This window comes from Lucilia sericata, unplaced genomic scaffold (assembly GCF_015586225.1).
Source record: "Lucilia sericata isolate MDLA Ls3-8-SP2 unplaced genomic scaffold, ASM1558622v1 Contig000018F_arrow, whole genome shotgun sequence".
Lineage (NCBI taxonomy): Eukaryota > Metazoa > Arthropoda > Insecta > Diptera > Calliphoridae > Lucilia > Lucilia sericata.
This window is the reverse complement of record NW_023994057.1, coordinates 1,191,728-1,212,681: the sequence shown is the minus strand read 5'-3', so window position 1 is coordinate 1,212,681 and position 20,954 is coordinate 1,191,728. Positions and strand designations below refer to the sequence as shown.

Genomic DNA, 20,954 nt, shown 5'->3' with positions numbered 1-20,954 from the left:
ATTATTTTTAACGATTTTAACTTTTTATATTTTTGTAATAACATAAAAAATGTATATGCATATTTTTCTTGAAAATTACACCAATTTTGGAAAAATAAAAATATGATTGCTGATGAATAAATAGATATAAAATACACAAAATAGGGATTATAAAATGAAAATATTATTTAAATAGAAATAATAACTAATAGATATAATGTGAGATTATTAACATAAATTTAAATTAGATTTTTAATTAAAGCTAAAAAATAATAGAAAATACTTAAGAAAAAGTAAATGCTATCTATTGATGTTCGCTTTGCTTCAATTTTATTTTATGACGAGAAATTTTGATTTTCAAATAACGAAATGGAAATTAGACTTAAATAGAACGGTCTTCAACTTTATTGTTAGTTAAACCAACAACTGTTTTAGGACAAAATCAAAGCTAAATGATATTTTTTGTTAAAAATTTATGTTGGCCTGTCTTATCACACACAGGAACATTGATTAGCAAAACTCAGAAGGACTTGATTTTTCAGTCAATTAGAAGATCAATAATTTCTTTTTCTTTTTAGTTTTTTGTTTATCCACATCTAATTCGGATTCATCAGCATCCTAAATGAAAGAAAGCAAAAAACAATAACATATTAAATTTTTTAATTTGTTTAAATTTTTTATTTGTTTTAGGAAAACGATCGTACTTTGTCAGCATCTAGTTTTTTGCTTTTGCCCAGTTTTTTTGCTTCCTTCTGTTTCTTTTTCTCTTTTTTAGATAACTTTGTTAATGTTTTTCTGGAATTTGAATCATCTTCTCTCTTTGCTATATGCGACTCTAAACGTTGTTTAATGCTCTGAAATAATAATATTGATGTTAGTTGGACAGGTTTCAATTTAAAAGTACTAAAGGACTTTGGCATTTGTATAACTTACTTGATCTTCTTCAGCCTCACGAAGGCGGTCCATTTCCAGGCATTCCACCACTTCGTTACGTAATTTTACCACTTCGACCAAACGTTCTATTAAAGCTTCTTCTCTAGCTTTATCAGAATCAGTTTTATTACGTTCAGGCTGAGCCATTAAAATTCGAATTTCATATTCCAAATCAGCTTGTTCTTGCTCCAGCCGATGTTGACGGCGTCTATACGAATAATAAAAATACAAAATGAAGCTTAACAACAATTCTCTTATACTACATATTTATATAACTAGACTTCAAAAACTTACAAGTACATGAGCTCGGCCTGACGGCGAAACAATTCATTTTTCTCATTTACCAGTTCGAATAGTTGCAATATTAAATTTTCAACTTCTTTGGAATTTTCCACGGTCGATGAACCAGATGCAGAATCTCCGCTTTCGCCAGGCATTCCGCTGGAATTTAATGGTTCACCATTCTCTCCCTCACAGCGATCTCGTATCATTTTCTCTAAAATAACACCCTGCTTTTCTAGACCTTGTTGCTGTACCTCGATTATTTCCAACTCATGTTTAATTTCTTGGAGCGGTAACATTTGTAGAACTTTACGCGGAGGTATAGGTAAGGCTGGTGCTGGGCCTTTTCGGCGCTTCCACTTGCCGTGTGCTGATTTATTGAATAGTGGATCGTTGTCATCAGCACCAGATGAGGTAACTGATATTTGAGACTGCCGATTTCTGTTGTTGGCCTCTTTATTATCTTTAAGCTTCTCCAATTGTCTCTCGCCGAGAGAAGGTGATTTACTCAGATCCTCTATAAGGGGGTTGTGCTCATGCGTTGGAGTTTCTAAATTCTGTGGTATCAAAAGGCGACGATACACAACACTCGGTTCTTCCTCCTGCGCAGCGGAGGATTTTAATTGATTTTGCTGTTTCAAATCATCGCATTGACTAATGTTCTCTTCCACATACTGAAGAGTACCATGTTCTTCTAGTAGTTCTTTGTCCAGTGGTATCAATCGTTTGGAGCTTCGTCTGCTTGACGGTGATACTGTTAAATCTGATTCATTACTGTGCAGCGACTCTAAAGTCTTACCCTCCAACAAAGCTTTCTCTTCGTCGGATAATTTCGAGTCAAATTCACTCTGCAGAGGGTAACTATTCAAGTTTTTTGGCTGCGTACTTACTGTATCAACATGTATTTGTGGAACATGTGATGGTTCAAGTCTTGCCGGTTTTGGAGGAGCCGGTGCGGGCCTCTTCTTTCGTGCCGATTTTGGAGTACCAACGGTGCTCGAGCTAGGAGTAGATGTTTTTGAACTGCTATTAATGGTTTCATTTGACGGGAACAATTCCTTGACAGGAGCTGGTGGCAAAGGAGCTCTACGAGATTTTCGAGATCTAATTGTTCCACCGGCCGACAAATTGAGAGAATTATTTGATGATCTTACGTCAGAATTTCGCAAAAGATGATAAGGAGTAGTATTATTGCTGTGCAATGAATTGGAACTGCCGTAGAATTCACTGGAATTTTGTAATATTGGAAGGGATGAATTATTTGGTGTTGCCGAGGCAGATGAGCTAATGTTCGTATTAGTTTTTGTGCTCAACCGTGGTGTTGGTTCCGGTGTAGGATTCTGTGATTGTGATCTAAGTTTATGTGGAGGAATATATTTGTATTTTAACATTTTGTAATTTATTTAAAAATTAACGATGAATGTAGGTAGGATTGACTAAAAGTGATAATGGATGGATGATGTTGTTGGTTAATACATATTTTCTTCGATTTCTTTCAAAATAGATGAGCGTATACAACTTGAAATTAACACTTGAACTAATAAATATAGTGTTATTAATGTTGCCTGCTGACGTTTATTAAACTAAAGTTCGTTGACCAATGTCACAATATTTTATGAATATCAAACCATATGTACGAATTAATGCACAAAACAAAAACACAAACATATGAAAGTACATACATATAGTATGTTTATACAAAACAAACGCACAAAGTACTTAACAATAAGCCACTCATAAAAGAAATTTGTATATCTTTTCAGCTTTTAGTTTTGTGTTTCTGTTTTAATTTAAAACGGAACTACAACCGTTATTACAAATATTTGTGCGGACCTAGCTAACGACTGCTGCTATGTCAACTTTAAATGCCAAGAAAAAGGTACGCATGCGTAAACACATTATATTGATATACACTCTCTCTGCCTTCTTGTTCATCACTTTGCAATATTTTGTTGATGGTGGTATTTGAATAATTACAATTTTTTATATTAAGTCATATGACACCTACTTAAAAAGTATTTTTAATTATGTAGTTGCATTGCATTGCTTTTTAGTTGTTTTCTTATTTTGTTCTTTAATATTATTGTGTTTTTTATTTCTTTTTTTTTTTTTTTTTTTTTTTTTTTTGAAAACAAATTTAATTTAATATTTTTTCACCGTTTATGCGTTTAGAGTTGTTGTATTGTACAAAGTCAAACTTAAACTGACGATATTGTTTGAAAAGTTCTCTTTGAACACAAGCGTTGTTGTTAACAAGCGAAGAGGTGTAAAACACACGTGTTCCATTGTCATTGTAGGCCATTCCCTAAGTACAACTTAAGATCATAGTCAACAGATCAATAAAATTTATATCGCTCATTTGCTACAAGACTGTCATAATCCAAAAAAGCCGTTTCGAGAAAAATGGCTTTGAATGTTTAATGACATATTACTATTTTTTAAAATAATTTTTAAACAATTAAAGGGATTTAAAAATGTAATTAGATACAGAGAGTATTATTATTTATCTAATGTTCGTGAAAAGGTGAGTTTTAGTTTTAACGTTTACAACACAAAGTCGATATCACATCGAAAATAATAGACATATTTGAAATTTGATAAATCTAAATGAAAGACTTATGTATGACGCATTTTTTGTAGCCCTCAGTTCAAAAAATCCGAATTTTGGATTATGCCAGTTTTGTAGTAAATGAGAGATATGTACATATGTATATGATGATTATATGTAGAATATGTACGTATCGCTATTTGCAAGTGCACTTTGCTAAAAAGTCCAGAGTGTAGTAAAATAGTTTTAATACCTGACAGAAAACAAATACTTTATAATGACTCAAAAATGGCCAGCTACATTTTATCAATGCTGTTTACTGAAAATGGTCCATATATAGAACGTGTTCAAATTTCATATAGTTTTTTAAATGCATTGATTTTACACTTAATTAAAAATATTTCAAATATTTACCATTTTTATTTAATTTTTTTTACAACTCTAATGAAAAATCTGTGTCACTGTCAAAATTAAACGATGTTATGTTCAGCTTTGTAAAAAACATTAAAAAATAGTAGAAGCGAAAGAACAACTACTTTGACAACTTATATCTAAAAAAGGTTAAAAACCGGAAGTCTTTTTCATGATTTTAAAATGTAAAATGTTATTAAGAGACCACTGTTAGTCATAACATATGTATATACATACATACTTAATATGTATGTATCATATTATGATCATATTTATGAATATTTTCTGAGTTTTTGTCTACTTTATACTTCCCAGTCAAAGTTTTTAGTACATTTTATTATCATTAATTACAACGATCACAAAAATAACTCCTTTGTTTGAGTTAATATGTTTTACACGACTGTTCTATTTTATTTTATTGTGAGAGATTAGAGTTTAAGTAGTATTCCCCACATTAATAGCCGGTTAAACATGCTCAGCAGTTCGACAACTTACTACTAGGTTTTTATAGATGAAACAAAAAGTCGTCTTTTCCACGTTTTGTGTTTTTGAAAAGTAGATTTTTCAACTTTTTTAATATGGACTTTTACTTTCTCGATTATTTTTAACATTTTCCGAATTTTTTCGACTTTTCGACCTATTTCTATTTTTTTCCAAAAGAAATTAAATGTATATTTGTATGTATGTACATTAGACAAACGGGCTATAAATAAACGGCGATAATAAAAGGTTTTAATTTTGTAAATAATTGTTTTAAAATTTTGAATTCAGTGTATTTTGGGTGAATTTCTTTATTTTTAAAATGAATTGTTTTAATCGGAAAAATATTACGAAGCAAAATACACTATAATTTAATATATGAACGGGTTTGTTTAATCTCATTTTTCCAAAAAGTATTAGTTTGTAATTTCTATAATATAATTTTTCAATCTTTTAAAGTATATGCAGTTAATTAGCGAAATTTTTTTCTACTTTTTCAGAGAATTTAATTTTTTGTTCATAAAAAAAAAAAAAAACAATTAGAATTTATGATATCCAATTGAAAATATGCATTGTGTAAATTGGGAAAACCCAGAAAAAATATTAAAATATAAATTTTGGTGCGTTTGTTACTGCATTTTATTATTTTTCATGTTGTAAAAGTTTGAAACTGGTGTTTTGAAACTGCCGTCCGAAGGATTTTTAATACATCACCAAATACGGGTTACGCTATCTAATGAGGATAAAAACTTACATTTAAATTAAAACTAATATATTTAATGTAATGAAATGGTTTTATTAGAATATTTCTCATTTAACTTTTAAAAAAGTTATACATTTTAATGTAAAAATCTTTATTGAAAACATAATAGAAAAATGTTTTTATCATGATTGAAAATGATAAAAAAACATTTAATTTATTTAATTTTAATAAATTTCACGCTTTTAAAATATTTAATTTTTGTTTGTTTCTAATTTTAAAGAAAAAATTATATATTTTGTAAACTGCAGAAAAAATGCATAGAAATGGTTACAATCTTTATGAGCGCATTAAAAAAGATCTAAAAAAAGACTTCCTATCATCCGTTACCACATTTTCATCATTAATGGCCAATCTTTAGGTGAACGATTAGGGATTAAGTTAAAAATAATCCTCGAAAGTTGTTTTTGAGTAATCAGTTAGTTAATTTTGTTTGCTAGTTTAACCGCCCAATGGAGGTGGTTTAAACCATAGCTGTAAAATTTCGATTACGATTAATAATCAATTAAATTATTTTTCAAAAATAATCGTAATGATTATTTAATTCCCTGGTATAAAATGTCTGATTATTAATTGATTACGATTAAAATTAATCTAAAAATAATCGGGATTAATTTAAATTAATGAAAATAATCAAAATTAATCAAATAATTAATTTGATTATTTTCAAGAATTATTTTTGATTAATTTCAATATATTTAGTATAATTTCCTACCTCTTTACATTAAGTGTAATGTAAAACTATTTTTCAAGTTATGACACTATTCAATTATATGACTGTTTTATTCAAAACAATAAATTCATCAAGTTTATTTCTATTGAAAACCTTGATCACAGTACAACATATTAGAAAAGAAATTACTGCAATCTTTTCGATTACGGAAAAATAACTAAATTTTTCTTAGTTTTTTTTTTGGAGGAAATTATACTAAAATGCAAAAATGTAAATAGCTGATGCAAAAAAATAATAAAATTTTTATAAAAAGAATAATTTCTTTTTTATAAAACATGAATTTTTTTTTATGAAAAACAGTGACATTTTCTGTTGTTTTGTTGGAATGCAACACTATGAAGTTTAATATTGTACTCAAAAACATCAAAGGGGATTAACATCAGATTAAATTTATGTTTAGATTAACTAAACTGATTATTAATTGGCATTTGATGGCCAACTCAAAAACCCGCTCTTAATCAGTTATTTCTATAAGTAATGGATATAAAAAAATATTTGTATCAAGACTTTTTGCTATATCAACTTGCTATAATAAAAACAAATGTGGTGAATTTTTGTAATTTAGATAGCGACTAAAAGTATGCAATATTTTGTAATTTTTTATTACTGAAAGGAAAATGTATGAATTCTTTATTCATTTTAAAGTCTACAGATCGAACTTTCAAATATCATAACAAATTTTTAAACAAAAATGTATTCACGCTGTAATAAAGTCTCACATATAGAAATAATTTAGGACACACTTTCATGAAATCCGTTATGATGAAATTCTTAGTCCAGATTTAGCACGGCTTCTCCTTTTAGAAAAAGGGGAACCGTGCATATTAATTAATGTACTACCAGCGATTGAAAATCCTGACCTCAGTGTAATTTTTGAAAAATAAAATATTTTAGATTTTTTCGAAATGGGTCTTAAAAATTTCGTAATTTTGAGCTGATTAATATGATTAATATGAATTAATATGATTAATATGAAAATTAATGAAAACTTAAATTTAAAACCAAAAAAATATATTTTGGGTGTGCATAATTTATACTAATCAATAAATAGAAAATTTTAATGTTTATATTTATAAAAATTGTTTTAATTTTTTTGCATCAGCTGTTTACACTTTTGCATTTCATGCTTAAGTTTAAACCACCTCCATTGGGCGCTTAAACTTGCAAACAAAAGTAACTAATTGAGTACTCAAAGACAACTTTCGAGATTTAATTTAATTAATTTTCGAACTTAATTTTGAATATTCGAACATATTATTGTATTGTCATCAGATGTACTTATGCTAAATTTTAGCCAATTTGGGCTACGGGAACTGGTTTTAAAAGCTTTCAAACCTGTGCTCGAATCTTCTAAAAATTTTCCTGAATTCTTATCAAATATATTTTTCGACAATTATAAATACTAATTAAATTTGTTTTTGAAAATTCATTATCAAATTCATTACCATTATCAAAAAAGTTATAATGAAAAAATATAATTTTCATTAAATGGTACTTAAAATATTTTTCATAAAAATTTTTTCTATAAATGGTAATGAAATTTTAATGCTTAATGAAAAATTCCCATGTATGTTATAAATAAGGTCGATAGGATTTTGATAACTTGCTTAACAGACTTAAGTCCTTGACAGCATAGTTTCCGCTCTATGCCCTTTTTGACTATTACCATAAACTGTTCTACTATTATTAAATGAGGCATTGTATAAATATTTATCGCTCATCTATTTTCAAGAAAACTTTGTAGAAAATATGTAGAAGGATATGGTTGCATGGTTCAAATGAATAATAAATGTGACGAAGTGGCAAAAGAGATAAATGATACATCAAAAGATAACTTACATATTTGACCGTGGAGTTGGAATTGGCGTCTTTCTACTTTGCGATCCTGTCAGACTGGAACGTCGGTTGAAATTTTGATTTACTGTATCCTCTTCATCTTCACTGCCGAATGGATTTTTGGATATGCGTGGTGGTGGTGGCCTGGGTGGAGGTATTTTGGGCGTTGAATTGGTTGATGTTTTTGAATTTTGCATTTTTTCTAGTTCTACTTCATCGTCTGATGAATCAAATGGATTCAAATTATCGTTCTTCGTTGACTTTGCTGATGTTCTTAGTTCGACGTTTTCTTTATTATCATTTAGAAATGTTTCATCTTCGTCATCTGATTTAAATGGATTTAAGTCTTCTGGATATTCCTCTATAGTCGTTTTGCTAGTATCCACTGGCGTTGTCTGATTTATTTCATTATCCTTAGAGTTATTTTCTTCTAACTGTTCTTCTTTATCGGCTAAATTATTTTTTATCATTTCATTGTCTTTTGTTTCCATTGTTAAAGGCACTTTATTATTAATTAAAGTTGTTTTAAGATTTATTCTTTCCTTTTCCGTTTCCATTTGAATATTCTTAATTTGAGTTTTTTCTGTGTCTTCACTTAATTCGATATTAAGGGGCTCATTATCTTCTTTAATAGATATAGATTCGTCATTAACTAAATTGTCTTTTGATTGAAAAGGAATTATTACTCCCGTATCATTATTTGTAATTACTTCAAATTGTTGCAGACGAGCACGTACCACACTAAGCCTTTCGGTTGTTTCATTGTCCTCTATATGAAGAGAAATGTCTGGATTTTCCTCTTCGGATTTTGTGCGTAATTCAACGACACTCTCTTCAATTGTGATATTATTTTTCATAGTTTCAACTTCAAGTGATTGCAACACTAAATCAATGTCCTCACTAATCGCAGCTTCTGTGTCCTTCTGTATTTTATCTTCGACTGTTATTTCCTCCATGGTAAACTCATCTGCAGATTTGTCTTTGGTAGTACAATCATTATCATTATTTTCACTATATTCTAAATTATTTTCTAGTTTGTTTGGATGTGATTGAACCATTTCTTCTTCAGTTTGGTGTTCTGTATAGCTCTCGATTTCGGGCGACGGAGCCGATATAATTTCTTCTTCATTTATATTGTTGTTATTGGTCTTATCAATTCTTATGCTAGATGAAAGATTAATTTGTAATTCGGTTGTTTGATTTTCCTTAACTGTTTCTGTTACAATGTTTTGTTGTTCGTCAGCATTTTCTGAATTAGGTCCAATTGCGGTTGGTGACGATCCCAATACCAATTGTGCAGAAACTGAAAAACGTTTAGGTTCTTCAGTTTTCTTTCCAATGTTGAACTCCTCTAATGGTGGCAAGCTTTTAGGAAGTTCTGGTGGTAGAGAGACATTTGTTAAATCATCTGTATCGTCCTCCGAATCAGAGGTTTCCATTTTTGTATTAAGTACATACGAAGACGATTCACTAAGATCTTCTGTATCGTCAACAGTATTATTGAGAAAAGTTGATAAAGCTACATTAGGTTTATAAGTTGCCACAACATTTTCCGAAGTATCTTCCATTCGTTGTAAACTTTTTGATTTTTCTTCGTCACTTAAACTCTTTTGCAAAAGTTTAGTGTCTGAATCGTCTTCCGCTCTTTGATTTTCAAAGAATGCCAATCGGTCTTTTATGGAACTGCGCACAGATTTTGATGAAAAAGGTGAAATATTTTGCTCGCTTTCAGCTTTATTTCTTAATTCGACATCCGAGCTATCTACTGCAGTAGTAACTCCACTGCCAACAGGCAGTGCTTCAGTATTAGTTTGTAATACTTCTTCGTCAGGACATGTTTCGCAGCAGTACTGTTCATCTATTTCAGTTTCGTAAAAACTACCGGGTGTCAATTGATAACCACAGCGAGCACATTTTAAACATGTACGATGGTAGACCTTTTTGCCTACCATCAAGCGCTCAGCCAAAAAAACAGGTAATTGACATTTTCGGCAAGGATCGCGTTTGGGAACGCCAACCACATGGGCCATCTAGAAAAGCAAAAAGAATATAAATAAAAATATTTTTTTACAATGAAATCGATAACTATTAACAGAGCTGAGGTGTTTAGTAGGCCAGTAAATATAACATTTCAGGGACAATTTTTAATGACTTTATGTTATAATGATATATAACTTTCGTATAACTATACATACATACATATGTACTTGGGTCTATATGCCGCTTAGCTAATTGTTTCGAAACTTAAACTAAATAAATAAATAAAATAGTAATGTTAAAATGATTTTAAAAGTATTGCTTATCAAATATACTTTCGGACAGCTATGCCGGCAAGGTCAGATTTAAATATGTACATATTTTAACCAACTTTAGTTAATTGAAATCAATACTTAAACTCTTCAGGCCTAAACATCAATCGGTTGAGTTTTTATGTATTTTTTCTACCTTTTCATGTACAAACAAAACATTACTTGATTTTTTCGTTTTGGAAATAATAGAAATTGTGGTCTGAATTTATTGTAAAATTGAACCTATCAGCTTCACAGGAAAAAACAAAAAACAGAATTTAATGTGTAATTTAGAATTTTGTATAAAAAATATTAGAATGCATTAAATGATCAGAAATATATAAAAAATTTTGTTTATTGAATCAAATTAATTCGATTACTAACTTATGCAACAAAATTATAACAACACAATAATCAGTTTAAGTCTAGCGATGGCCGTTATAAACGGCCATCGCTAGACTTAAAATATTTTGAGAATCATCATAAAACAAACAAGCACTTTTAAGTCATTAACTTATTTGAATCTAACCCGATTTCAAATTCATGTTTATATAATCAGTTTTTGAACAACTTTGTATTAAGAATGTGATCAATAACTCATGAATAAAAGCATAATAATGCATTCCTAATGGTTCCTATATAAAATACTTTGTAAAAACATTCAAATTTAGTTATTGATATACATATATGTAAGTGCTTAAATACGAGAACCCGGTATTTCACCCGTATCGCAAGATTTTGGAGGTGTTTGACAAATTTCAAAAACAGATTTTTATTGAAATAAATCAGAAAAATAGTATCGATTCCTAGCCATTTCAATGAAATATTAAGCATCAATATATTCTATTCAACCGCAACTTTCTGACAATATGCACCTTATTTGTACCACATACAATAGGCATTTCCACCGAAAAGTCTACTTTTGACAAATAAAGTCACGCACCCGTAACTGCCTATATCTTACGCAAATTTAGTTTGATTGGTTTCTTGCTTCACAAATATATAAATAATTACAAGAAATCCCCAAGTTCGAAATCGATAAAGTTTACGGAAAATGTTATTTTAATTGTGTCTGTTTACTATTTTTTTATAAAAAATTAAAAAATAATAATTCAAACGATTTAAAAACCACTAAATTTTTATATCGATCAATTTTCGAATATTGTAATATTGGCACCCATAAATTTTGTAATACATAATATAGACATTAAACATTTAAAAAAGCAATTTAAAAGCACATACAAAGAAGCAATCATATAAAAAGTTTCAATATAAGACAACAGATAAAAAGAAAAGAAAGACAGAATGTAAAAATAGACCGAAGGTATTTGGGTTAGTCTACGATTAGTTTATTTTGTCAGAATCAACTAAAGTTACTAAAAAAACTTACCTGCTTCTTTTAGACAAATACTAAATCCAAGAAAGGTAGAATTACAACAAAAGTTATGACGAAGATAGTGGTGGATGATGTGTGGATTTAAGCAGCGATTCAAACGCAAAAGAAACGTATTCAATGATAAAATCAATTATTAAACAATATACAGTAATAATTAATTGAGATTCTTAAAACATACAAAACAAAAAATGTTTCTTTCTTCTAGATTTAACACAAACAAACGAAACACAAAAAACTTTAACTGAAACTTATCTTAAATATTCTTAAATGTAATATTTTGTATTTGTTTTATAAAATATTAATAATATGTTTGTATAACGATGCTATTGTAATCCTTAATTGTAGAGTGATGTGTGAGATACTTGTTTTTCTTTTATTTTTTATATTTTTTCTAATGATGGGATGTTCAAAATTGATTTAGTTTAATTTGTTCTTTTTTATATAGATTATTGATTGTTCTGTATTTGATCATTCCATATTACTTTTGTTACTTTTCATTTGATATAGAAAAGATACATGTGGTATTGGTTGACTTTATAAACATGATTAGCATGAATATTTTTCAATATTTATTTTTAACAAAATATTTCTGGTTTATATTGGCCGATTATGTCCAGGCTTTTTTCATCCTATTTAGAAAGGGAAAAAGAAAGAAAAAACAATACATATAAAGAGATCATAAAGTTTATAAAAGATTGATTGATTGAGTTAATTTGGTTAGTGGTTACTGTTGAGAAATTAAAAAAAAATTAATTTAAAGAAATAATTTATTTAGAAAATCGTTAGTATTACAAAATATATGTACATATTTATGTATGTTAGTTAGCAAATAAGCGAGCAGGCTGTAAGCTAATTTATTAAAAACAAAGTTATATAACCATATACATATGTATGTAGATACAAATTAATTATTTATAAATATTTACATATTTCAAATATTTGTTGTTGCATGAAACATAACCCGGTACTCATGTAGTAATAGGGACAAAAGCTATATTTCAAGGAATTATTTGTAATTTGATTTTTTCTTAAATTATAAATACATATTTTTTATAATAAGAAAATTGTTTCTATAAAAACAGTACTAAATTTGGAAAATGGTAACCCGCAGCCTCTATCCTTGCATATAAATATCGTGGGTAAAACACTTGTTCACATCAAAATCAAAATTTCCGATTTTGTGTTAATAAATATAATATGTGTTATGTTTCGACTATATGCTAGGGAAAAAGTGAAAATTTCAACATACTTTTTTTACTCTATGTTGAATGGATATTGCCGATTTGAAATTTTTAAAAATTTCAAAAGAAGTTATAACCCTAATGGGCATATTATAAGTTATGCCAGTCTTGTAGTAAATTGGTCGTATTCTTTGGATCCTGATTTATCTTATAATAATGGTTGGTTAACCCTAGCTCTGGCACCAATACTCATGCTTAGTGCCAAAGCTAGCGTTAAAAATTTACTATATTGGATATCAATATTTTGGTTAAAATTCTACCAATAATCAACTAGAAATTCTAGTTCTAGAAATTTTTTGTTTATTACAGATAATTGTTGTTTTATATATGTATTTGCCTTTTTTAAACAATTTTATTTACTTGTGGTTCAACATTATTAATTATACCCTACACCACTATAGTGGGAGGGTATTATGCGTTTGTACTTATGTTTCTAACACCCAAAAATATTGGCCCTACAGTCAACTTAAAGTATACCAAATGGCTTAGAATCACTTTCAGAGTCGATTAACCTATGTTCATCCGTCCGACTGTGTGTCCATGTAAACCTTGCGCGCACGCTACAGGTTGCAATTTTTATTAAAATTCAAGGTAATGATGAAATTTGACACGCATGCCATTGGAAATGGTTGCAGTTGGATAATTATTTTATCTAGATACCATAAAACCTAGCTACTTTCATTACAAACATCGGTACAACTTAGTTATAAATAAGTCACAATGATACTGCAGATTTTCGTAATGATAGGGACCCATTTGACCCTGGTCCCCGTACAAAGTCCCCCTCTGAATATTACTTGAAGGTCAATAATTGACTTATAAACACTTGTATGTATACTATGGAGCTCATCCCGCTTCAAACATTTATGAGGATATGCCCATATTTACCCCTGCTCCCATATAACACACTTTCAAAAAATAACTTTTTTGATCAACAAATAAAAAATGAAAAACAACATAAATGATTTAGTATAAAAAATAATCCACATTGTTAACATACTCACTGGTATCTTATATTCTTATTTGTTTTTTATGTGTGTGTATATGTTTATAATTTTGTGAACAATACCTTATATTTTTGACTGTATGTTGGTTGCTTTATAAAATTAAACTGGAAACTAATAACTACGTCAAGCGTAACAAAACGCGAAAAATAAATGCTCTGATTTTTACAAACTTAAAATTAAATACATAAATGATTTTCCCAACAAAGTTTGTTAGTTTATTCACAATAAGAATAATATTAACTTTTATATGTATGATTATTTTTTAAGAACTTATGAAAAACACATTAATAACTTCCTGTTAATCAATGGAAAACGTACAAAAATAGATCTTAAATGTAATAAACACATGAGACTATTTATTTGAAAAAAGTTTTTTTCGAAAGTTTCTTTGAGAGTCAGATTGTATTAGAGAGTCCGGAGGAACTGAGCGATTCACAATACTATATCTTAGTTTGTTTTGAAATTTACATACATACATATATGCACCTTATAATGCACTAAAGGTCGTTTTGTGGAATAAAAATACTCTAAAAAAACCTTTAATTATTTTGCCCGTGATGAATTAGTTTTATTAAAATTTTAAATAGTAAAATTATTTCATACAAATATTAATACAACCGATAACCGATTTTAATTGTATAATGTTTTAGAAAATAATTTGTAATTAGCAGGATAAGGATATCTATGCAAATGCATATTTGTAGTCATTAACTGATTCAAACAATAAGGAATAAATAAAATGAAAAAAAATCAAAACCAATAGGATGTAAGTTACATTGAAAATATTAAGATGAAAGCCTTTGTAACTAAATTTAAAGCAGTTTTTATAGCTCAAATAGGACGAAATTCGACTTCCTTTTTTCACAAAGATGATAATTAAATCATTAAAAGTGCCATTTTTGTTTTGCTTTTAAAATTTCGACGTTAAAAATTCCAACGAATTTTTAAATTTTTATGAATTTTAAGATAATTTAGAACATAATGTTATCGAATTTCCTTGATAGGGACCTTGAGTTTAATTTTAGGAGTGTAAACTTTAGCAGGAACCTGTATTTTGATATTGATGATTTTGTAACTTAGGGCTTTTTTGATTTCTTATTCATACACACCCAAATTTTTGTATTTAAAGCCATACCTCTTGTTACTATAAATACTTCAAAGTATCCCAGCAAAAAAATTTTGCAGTAGTGCAAAGTAAATGTATGTTTCATGACTTTTTTAATAATAGTGTCCGACCGAACGTTCGGGTACGGGTTCGGTAAAAAGTAAGGTTCGGCCAATGTTCGGTGTTCGGCGAAATTTTGACCGAAACCGAACTTTTTATAAAATGTTTAATTATCATATTTTTACATCATCAAAAAGTTTTAAAAATGCTGAAAATTTGTTTACGATATACATATATAGGTACAAAACGCTTTTTTAACTGTTCGTTTTTTCGGCTGATTTGAAAAACTGTTAACCAGAAACTGATTAAAAAGCTAAGAAAAGTGAAACATTCTCTTGAAAAAACTATAGGACGTAAACTATTGTTGCAGTTTGATTGGTATTCAAAATGGACAAAATCGGTTTACATTTGGACATGGTCTCCATGTAAAGTTCGCTTTAGAAAATGACTTACGTTCATAACAGGCTTAAAAATACTAGTATTTTTATGAAATTATACATACATTTTTTTATGTTCAAAATTTCATATAAATCGGCAAATTGAAATTTGCGAATTGTGTTAAGTATTGTAAGTATATTATCTTTATATTATATATATTTTTTTAGAAACTGTAATTTTATTGATTCGATAAAATTCATTTTGATTTCGATACATATTTAAAACGACATTGGATCATAATATGATCATGTATAACAATATTTTGATAAATACAAAAATATCATGATGAAATATTTTGACGGTATTTAATCATAATATGATATTTTAAAATTGTTACAATAACAATAATATGCTTAGACTACAATCATAATTTTAAACATAATATGTTGCTCTTAGAACATGGTTACTAAAACCATGTTTTTTCTCTGCGTGCTCTTACAGAGAATTATGTCATTGTCAATAAATCGTTTAAAACCCAAAAATAAAAGTAATATTTCACAAAAATGGTTTGTTAGTAGAAATTTATCAATCTCTGGAATTCGGAATTAGTTGATAATTAAGACCCTCTTCAAAAAATCTTCCGGATGTTCATATTTTGGTTTTAAATGTTATAAATTTATTACTTTTTATTCATAAATGCGTTTTTCAGTTAAGAAAAAAGTTCGTGTTCACCGACCTTTGAAAACCTAACAAAGTACGGCCGAACTTTAAAATTTACCGAAGTTCGGGTTCGGTGTTCGGTACCGATCGAAATTTTGTGTTCGGTAGGACTCTATTTAATAACAGTGCTTATACAACTTATTATAAATGCCTTCCTAAATTCAACCTATTCCGCAGTTAAAAAATTCCTTTAAAACTTCAAAAACTAATTCAGATTTTTAATTTAATCAAATGAAATTTATGTGTTATTAGAAATATTTTTGATTATTAATATTATTTTATTATATGTTTTCCTATATTTATTATAATATTTTCCTTAAAAATACTTAAAATATCTTTTAAAAATACATATAAAACAAATAGCTTGAACCAATGAAAAATCGTTTTCGAATCATTGAAATTGCATTGGTTCGATTATTCGAAATTCTCGCATAAACACATGATCTCCAAAGACACGCTAATGTTTAAATCATGCATGTTTCACCTAAATCGAACCACTTCGTCATTACTTGCACCTCTGATTAAACAACATCTTTGTTATGTAACTTTTTGCTGGGATATAATGAATCATTGTTAAAAAATGGCTTAAAGGTCATACTTATATATGTATGTATGTACGTACACATAGCATCGATTTTTGTTATTACGACTACTGAAACACTTTCGTTTTTAGCACGTTACTGCTTCAGTCCCTCTTCTACTCTATAGTTTTATATGAACTATTTTGTAATATTATTTTTACTAATAATTATTTAAACTAGATATTTTTTACTACATAATTTAGGAAATTTTCACTTGTCATTTCTGAGTATTTATACAGAGCAACGAAATTAAGGTTTGTAAAAACTTTTTCAACCAATCCGACTAATATCAACTTTTCCTTCTCAGCAATAATAAAACCTTAAGTACCTTATACTTATCACCACTTCAAAAGTAGCACTAAGTGAATTTTTTTTACCTTCTGTGGAAGTGGTGTTTAATAACTTCAAGTTTATTTCGATTGTAAATCTTGATCTTAGTACAACATGTTAGAAAAATGTTACTGCAGTTTTTTCGAAATGGATCTCAAAAAATCCGTAATTTCCAGCTGATTATGAAAAATAATTTAAAATATTTTTAAAGTTTTTTAGGAAATACTAAATATATGAAAAATAGTCAAAATTAATTCTTGAAAATAATCAACTAATTTTTTGATTATTTTTGATTATTTTAATTTATTTCATTACTCCCTGATTATTTTTAGGTTATATTTAATCAAAGTCAATAAATAATTCAAGAAATTGAAAAATATATATAAAAATAATCTAATTATTAATGATTACGATTATTAATCATTATTTTACAGCTATGCATTATTCTCATTTTTGTATTGTTTTTTATATTTGTTATATTTTTCCTTTACCAGCTGTTTTCTCCGAAATTTTCAAAATTCAAATTCAGGTAATCTATTTATTTTTTTCTATTTATATGGAATTTTTTTTAACACATTTTAAGAAATTGTTAAACAATTGTAAAACTATTGGGTTGCCACAGTTCTTAAAATTTAAGTGACAAAATATCAGTGCTCACTCTCGATTACTTTCCTTTACGTGTTTACAAAATTTGGTCAAAATCGGTGACTATGGGAAAAATCTTTTAAATTTAAAATGGAATTCCTCAAAACGTATATTTTGAAAGCACCATTTTTGTGAGTCGGTCTAATATATGCATGTGTATTTTTATTTCATTTATATTTTTATTTCAAAACGTGACTCATTTCATTGCCGTCTACTGTATCTAATATTTACACTTACTTTTTTAAATAAATAACAAATTACTTGCAACTCAAAAGTGTAAATGAAAAAAGTGATTCATGCAAAAGCAGAATAAAAATCAAAAACACAAAATGCAAACAATTAATTGTTTTTTACGTATTTTATTTTTTGTCATTTTGTCGGAAGTGAAAAATAAAAATAACATTTATACCATAGCTGTAAAATGATTAAAAATCGTAATCATTAACAATTAGATGATTTTTATTAAAAAGGTAAAATAATTGATTAATTACGATTATTTTCAATTTCTTGAATAATCAGGGATTAATTTAAATTAATGAAAATAGTCAAAAAATTTGTTGATTATTATCAAGAATTAATATTGATAATTTTGATTATTTTTCATATATTTAGTATAATTAATTTCCTTAAAAAAAAAACACTATAAAAAATTTTTAAATTATTTTTACCGTAATCAGCTGAAAATTGCTGATATTTTGAGATCCATTTCTAAAATTTTGAAGTAAATTCAATAGTGTCATAAATTGAAAAACTGTTTTTACAAGGAACAATTTCTTTAAGAATTTCATCTAGGAATACCCCTCAAGTGATGCGTATTAAAGTACTGAACACGAGAAAAATAAAAAACAAATTTCCAATTTCCCTACCAGCGATTGAAAATCCTCACCTGACCTTTTATTGAAAAATAAAAATCTACGATTATTTCGAAATGGGTCTCAAAAATTCCGTCGTTTTGAACATATTACGGGAAAAAATAATCTTAATATTTTTGTAGAGAATTTTTGGGCCCACAAAATGATTTTTAGTTGGTTTTATAGGTATATTCTTTTAATTTTTTTAATCGAAATGGGTGTCGAAATTGTCGTCATTTTAAGCTTATACAATGTCTGTTCAATAACTAAAAGTTGTTACTAATTTTCACAAAAATATTTGATATTTGTATTGAAATACAAAAACAATTTCTAATAATTTGTAAAAGTTTTTTGGTAATGAACAGACATACAGACAAATATTTAAAAAATGGTTTGTCATTTGGTTTAGTCAATTTCAGAATTTTTTGATATTTATACAATTTAGAAAAAAATAATTGAAAATGAGATTTTCATTTTAAATAAAAAAAAAAAAAACTAAATGAGATTTTTCATTTGAAATTCAGAAAAATGCAATTGAAAACAAGTAAGAAAGTATAATCGGTCGGTGATTTATTTTTCATAATAAAGCATTTAAAAAACTAATTTGCTAAAAGAGGCTTTATATGGGGGCTAGAGGCAAATATGGACCAAGCCCCATAAAATTTTGTGAATATTTTTTTTGGACATTCAAGTAGTTTATATTGGACATTCAAGTAGTTTATAATGAGAAACAAATAAATGAAAATGATAATATGAATTACAAAATCTCATTTTCAATTGAATTTTTCTAAATTTAAAATGAAAAATCTCATTTTCAATTGAAATTGTCTGAATTTCAAATTGAAAATCTGATCCTCAATTGGAATTTCTGAATTTGAAATGAAAAATCTCATTTTCAATTTTTGTTTTCCGAATTTCAAATAAAAAATCTCATTTTCAACTGTTATTTTCTGAATTTCAAATGTAATATCTCAATTTCAATTGATATTTTCTGAATTATAAATGAAAATTCACATTTTCAATTGCTCTTGTCTAAATGAAATATAAAATTAAATGAAATAACAATTGTAAATGAGATTTTTCATTTGAAATTCAGAAAAGAACTATTGAAAATGGGATTTTTTTTCAATAGTTCTTTTCTGAATTTCAAATGAAAAATCTCATTTACAATTGAGCTTTTCTGAATTTCTGTTGAAAATGGTGTAGTTTAAATATTTTTATTAACTTTAATAATTTTTTGGGACTAGTTTTTGGAAAAAAATAGGCCTCTCTCCTTAAATCAAGACCTCTTGCCATCAAGGTCAACTTAATGTGTGTTTTTATACAGACTGCGATTTTTTTTGGTTTTTTAGCTGTTTATTCATGGCTGTCCATGTAAACCTTGTGCGCAAGATGCAGGTCGCAATTTTCAAGGTATTTTGCTGAAGTTTGGACCATACGTGTTTCTCCCAACGACGAAGCCCATTGAAAATGGTTGAAATCGGTCCATTATTTCACCTAGTCGCCATACAACCCTACCCCTCGGAAAGGGCCTTTGAGTTCATGATTATGTTAAATATTGTAGTATCTCTACAAAAATCGCAAAACTTAGTTCTAGGTATATACGTCTTAATAATTTTCGTAATTATCGAACTATTGACCCAAAGTCCCCTTCAGAAATGTCGTGTTATTTATTCCACTTTAGGAGAGAGGCCTCAAATCGACCGTTATATAGGAAGTTGGAGCTGCGAACAATAAATTAATCAAAAGGTTTGATCTCCACCAATTTAATTAAACGTGGCCTCAAAGGAGGTAGTGAGTAAAGCGAAAGTATGCAATCAATGCAAACAACGCATAACTTGGAAACAGTTATACGGAGTAATAATTCAATTGGTGCAAGTGAGACGCGACTCTTTCGAAAGGTTAGCTACCAACAAACACAGGCCTGATTATCCTGGCGACGACGCGAGCGTTGTTCCCCAACTCTCAGACCCGAATTACGACTGGTTAAAAAAAATGTTTGACTATTAAAAATTAATTGGCATCACGAAAAATACTTTTCTTTTCTGCTAATCAAAGTTTTTTCATATTTAAAAATTAACAAAATTGAAGTGAAAAGAGTTGGGGGCAAATTCTGCCATTCGAAAGCGCTTTATACCCCCAGCCCAACCAATAATTTTTGAGGGGAGTAGTTTTTGGACTACCATAAATGGATGTGGAGGGATCATCAATTATAAATAACAAAATCTATTTTATTTTGAAAAAAAAAAAAGAAAATGTTATGTTTAAATTTGATTGCCCGAACTTTTTTTTTTCATTTTAAAAGATTATAAATTTAGATCTAGTTCAATTTAAAAAAAAAATTGAAAAAAGTGGGACACATTTCTGTTAAAAACCGAAACCGTTTGAAA

General features: G+C 28.0%; 1 protein-coding gene across 5 annotated transcripts in view; it reads right to left on the bottom strand.

Moving 5' to 3' along the window:
* Positions 1-9: 9 nt before the first annotated feature.
* LOC119607260 (MICAL-like protein 1) overlaps positions 10-20,954 on the bottom strand; it is a 65,325-nt gene continuing 44,380 nt past the window's right edge. For 2 of the 5 annotated variants that reach the window (XM_037961123.1, XM_037961147.1), the window contains 5 exons: positions 7,966-9,992; positions 1,207-2,547; positions 913-1,120; positions 684-833; positions 10-597 (listed from right to left, as the gene is read on the bottom strand). In XM_037961123.1, coding sequence (XP_037817051.1) covers positions 526-597; positions 684-833; positions 913-1,120; positions 1,207-2,547; positions 7,966-9,992 — 3,798 coding nt within the window. In that variant the 3' untranslated portion in view covers positions 10-525. Of the gene's footprint in view, positions 598-683; positions 834-912; positions 1,121-1,206; positions 2,548-7,965; positions 9,993-11,640; positions 12,276-20,954 lie in introns of all 5 variants that reach the window. The other 3 variants (XM_037961131.1, XM_037961155.1, XM_037961138.1) reach the window with 2 other exon arrangements.